Genomic DNA, 4,562 nt, shown 5'->3' with positions numbered 1-4,562 from the left:
AATAATCTACCATATACTAAATTATACAAACTAATTTAATAATAAATTATTAAATTTAATAAAAAAATTCTATAAAAAATTATTAAAAAATTAATAATTTTTTAAATAAAACATTTCTAGACTTTATTACTCTATAATTAAAAAATTTCAGCTTTAAATAGGTAAAGCTGAATAAAAATTCAAAACTATTTTAACAATTATTAAAAATTATTAATATACTTTATTTAATAAATAATTATAATTAATAATATGTATAATTCACCATTATAAAAAATTAAATCTTCATCGAATACAAATCCTACGTGAATTTTTAATTTTTAATAACTATTCTTTTTTTTTTGTCCCTTTTTGTTTCTAGTTCTCCCACCCTCTGGCCCAGTCCCCCTCTCATTCTCTCTGCCTCAGCGCCAATCGGCTCCTCCCCCTCCGTTGGCGCCGCCTCTCTGCGCCTCTGCATGTTGCCAACTCCGTCCATCTGCACCGTGCAGGTAGGCCCTTTCCATTACCTGTGTTTGTCTGCTTAGGGTTTAGTACTTTAGTGTTTGTGTGTGATAATGGTGATGCTAGGGTTGACTGTGTTAAAGCAGTGACTAAATGACTCAATCCATTGTGCAAGTTGATGAATCAAGTAGTGCCATAACAAAATCAGAACCTTTACTTCTGCCAATGAATTCAAACACCAGCACTTTGGCTTTCCCACAGTTTCCTGTACGCCACAATCATTTCTCTGTTGTAATCAAGGTATGCATGCCTGTGGAAAAGCTTGATATTTGTTTGATACAAAAAATAATTTTGTATTAAAGAGGGGGGTGGATGCAATTATTTCTACTTGCTTTCTATATAACTGAGCCTGTTTATTTGTGCTTGTCAGGGAAACAAAACACAGATTATTGTTATGAGTTATGAAGATTATTTTCAGGTAGATGGACTTTGCTCATTTGCCTCTTCTGCGTATATGTTTTAATGGCTGCAGTCTTAACCTTTTGACCCACTTATCAGGTTATAGCCACTCAAATAGGAACCATGGGGACAATACTGCATGCCAGGTACCTATACCATTGGTTTTGTTTACATTTTGCTTGAGAATTGAAGTATATTTTAGTAAATTTGTAAGTAATTAAGCCATGCCATTGTGTTCCTGGGATAAATTCATGGTACATGTTTGGTTGTAAACTGTGAAGTTCTCATTACTTTTTCCCTATTTCTTTCGCTACTGTCTCCTTCTGGGGTTCATGGAAATTCGCTACACCACCGTCGAAGTTAAGGTTTGGCTGTTTGTGCATAATGTGTTGTTATGGAATTCTACTGCAGATATTGGTATTCTATAATTAGATACAAGGAAGGTGATTTATCTTTTGGCGGAAAGTAATGACTGTGTAGGATATGATAGGTCATTCTTTCAATGAAGTTTGTCTGTAATTAGAGATTCAGATTTTTTATACTAACAGAGTTTGCCGAAGATGGTGTCTTTAAGGTCAATTTGGTTGGGATGACCTAGATAATACTCTCAGCGCATAATGAATGGCTTAATTACATTAAATTGGTTTTAAGTTTCAGTATACTTCATTAAAAGTTAAAGATGTGCATGCAAATTGGAACTTTCAAATTAAACAGCTACACACACGGAAAAATTGTTGTGAGAACTACGACTTTAGAAAATTCCGTTTTCTATTTTGCCAACTTGAATTAGGATTGTCTTGCACTTTCTAAAAAAGTGATGCTTTGCATTATCACATGGTTTTTCCAATGCCAGGAAGGAAGGTGTGTCGATTAATCCAACGTTCAATGTTTCTGTTATATTTGGCAAACGGGATGAGGTAGGCTTTCCTGTCGCAATTATTTGTTCACCTTGATATTCTAAATGATGGTTGTGCTTATATTTTGCTAACTTCATTTGCTGCAGCCAATGTTGGCTGCATGTGCCCGTCAACTGATTGAGAAGATAAGGTAACTACTCTTCCTTGTTAGGAGAAACTTGGTTGAAATTGCACATCTTCTGTAGTGTTTCTCGGTATTGTAATTTCAGCCAAAAAAACATTCGACATGCAGAATACAAAGATCCATTACAAGAGATGCTTTTAAGACGTACTTGTGTTTGTGCAACTTAGCTAAATTATATTGATATATACCCTATTCCTGATTTGTAGTCTCTCTGGCTCCTCTAAGCCACTGGTGCTCTCGCTTGGTCTTAAAGACCATTCTAAGGTACATATACCGGTATATGCTTTTCCCTACTTTTCCCTACTGAAGGTCCAAAATTGAAAAAGAAAAGAAAGAAATAATGAGCAATGCTAATTTCAATGTCATGTAGGAAACACTTAAAGGCATAATTTCGGCTGTGATGGATAATGGCCTGTGGTGACAAATTGCTCATGAAATGCCAAATTATGAATCTGTTTTTGTTATTGTTTTTGTTTTTTTGCTGTTGTTTTTCTTTTTGTAATTTAGCTACGAATGTGCTTAATATGGGTAGGCTGGATTCAAATATTTGATCATTTGATATGTTTTGCAAATTTGGACTAATTATACATGAAATGAGTGAAAGCATTTACTGGATTTCATATCGATGATCCCATCATAAACTTTTCGTTGAGATTTTATGCGAAATCGAAAAAGCAAATTAAGTACTAAAACATGGAATTGTAATAAGTTTAAATAATAAAATCAAATAATAAAATTAATTAATTTGTTTAAAATCATAATATCAGAAGATTTTAAGAGTTAAATCGAGATTTTAACAACTATGAATAAAATAGATTCTTTTCCATTTTTAATTCAACTAATGAAATTTATTAAAATTGAGTAAATTACCAAAAATTGCTTCTCAAAGATTTAAACGTCTATAGAAATAATTTAAAAGTAGAAAATGAAAAAAAAAATGCGATAAGAAAATTATAATACTTGATAAAATTGCCAAAACTTGAGGTAAATTTGTCTCCGTTAATAGAAGCAGCTATGATGACAAACAATGATGCTAATGTGGCATCTATAGTTGAGGTTTAAGCACACATAAGGTAACAAATTTAAGGGAAAAAATCTATAAGTAAAAAATAAAATACAGATGGACTCAGTTATAGTTTTCATCTTTAAAAAATAAAAATTACATAGCATCATATTTAGATTTCTGCAATAGGCATTAAAAAAATATATATAGAAGAGGGTTATCAAGCACACACCTCTTCCATAGGCCAAATCTCTTTGCAGTTTCAATTCATCCCACAACATCTATGTTCCCTGTTTTATTTGTAGCTCTATTATACATATAATAAATTAATCAAATCAATTAGTTATAATTGATTTGCTAATATATCTGATTTAATGAATAAAAGAAATTAAATCAGGAAATACGCTCAAAACTCAAAAGCATGCCATGCAGCTTTATCATTAAGTATAGAAACCCGATTATAACATACACTTAACAAGCTACTTAACATTAAAAGGGGAATGAAGGAAAAACAAGAAACTGAGCAATTAGAACTCAATCAGAATCTATACTACAAATCACAGCATCACACCAGCAAGAAGACAGTATCAACAACGCAAAAGAGAAAACATATACAATGCGTTAGGCAAAATTTGTGCAGGTATGCGCCCACTTAGGCACAACATGGAGCTGTTTGATTAATCTCTCAAGAAGTCTATCTGGTTTTAGCAGACAAGTGATGATCTCAAAGATGTAGGGAGTTGTGTGCACGACGACCAGCGGATGATTGACTCAGTCACCACAAGATCTAGTTGCTCGCAATCGCCAAGTCCAATTGTCCGGTTTCTCTTGTTGTGGATTCCCATTACCCGTTGTCCATTCACTCCACCTGCCCTTTTAGTCTCTGCAGGCTTGCGGTTCGATTCTTTAACATCAAGTCCGACGATGCAAGAGGGAGAATCCGATACAAGAAGCAAATTTCCCAAGCTTGCTTCTGGAATAAATCGCGAACATAATCAGACTGGAGTATCTAAGAAAAAGTAAATAAAGTTAAACAAAAAACATTTACACATACCTCCAGGAAGCGTATCTATTGCAGCTGTGTTAGTTGAGCGCTCCAATTTACAGCTCTTTTGCTCAACAACGGAACGGGGACTAATAAATGAAAAGCTGAGCATTGATTGAACAGGAGAAGAAAATTCCAAGCCTTCGGAATCTTTGGTGCTCTGAAATGAAAACCCACCAGAAACCAAACAAGGAGTAACTGGTTCCACGAGAAACGACGAAAATGATGATCTGCATGTGAATGTAGGTGATTGAGCATCACAAGTAGGCGAACCAGCACCAAAGCTGATATCCTGACTCCTGGACATAAAAGAGGCAGAGAATGAGCCACCACCAACATCCCATTCTTCACAACTTCCGGTTTTATGCTCACTTAGTTGTTCAGGATCTGTTTGATTGCTTTCCATCCAGCAATGATCTATGAAGGGGAAGTTCATAAGAGCATCAGAAAATATATTATTTGATTTCTTTCTCATTTTGTGTCTTATTCTTCTTCCTGTGCTTTTTATCGCTTGGGAGTGGTTCACGAGGGTTAAAACATATTAAATAAGAACTACAATCCATCTAATTAACT

At 34.2% G+C, this 4,562-nt stretch overlaps 2 protein-coding genes across 3 annotated transcripts in view; one reads left to right on the top strand and one right to left on the bottom strand.

Annotated features, from left to right (window-relative positions):
• LOC107644764 lies at nt 328–2,561 on the top strand. 2 transcript variants are annotated; one of them, XM_016348691.2, is made up of 8 exons: nt 328–488; nt 588–741; nt 872–919; nt 1,000–1,046; nt 1,754–1,817; nt 1,904–1,947; nt 2,148–2,205; nt 2,312–2,561. In XM_016348691.2, exons 2-8 carry the CDS (start codon nt 595–597, stop codon nt 2,360–2,362), a joined length of 459 nt encoding a protein of 152 aa, XP_016204177.1. In that variant the 5' UTR covers nt 328–488; nt 588–594; the 3' UTR covers nt 2,363–2,561. The 2 variants fall into 2 exon arrangements, with proteins under 2 accessions (XP_016204177.1, XP_016204178.1); XM_016348692.2 differs by having other exon boundaries at nt 333–488; nt 568–741.
• LOC107644760 (calcium-dependent protein kinase 26) overlaps nt 3,346–4,562 on the bottom strand; it is a 3,605-nt gene continuing 2,388 nt past the window's right edge. The window contains exons 4-5 of the mRNA XM_016348685.2: nt 3,999–4,406; nt 3,346–3,917 (exon numbers count right to left, since the gene is read on the bottom strand). Coding sequence (XP_016204171.1) covers nt 3,649–3,917; nt 3,999–4,406 — 677 coding nt within the window. The 3' untranslated portion in view covers nt 3,346–3,648. The remainder of the gene's footprint in view (nt 3,918–3,998; nt 4,407–4,562) is intronic.

The sequence above is a fragment of the Arachis ipaensis genome, chromosome B05 (genome assembly GCF_000816755.2).
Source record: "Arachis ipaensis cultivar K30076 chromosome B05, Araip1.1, whole genome shotgun sequence".
NCBI classification, from domain to species: Eukaryota; Viridiplantae; Streptophyta; class Magnoliopsida; order Fabales; family Fabaceae; genus Arachis; species Arachis ipaensis.
The sequence above is the reverse complement of the archived record's forward strand: the minus strand, read 5'-3'. Positions and strand labels throughout refer to the sequence as shown.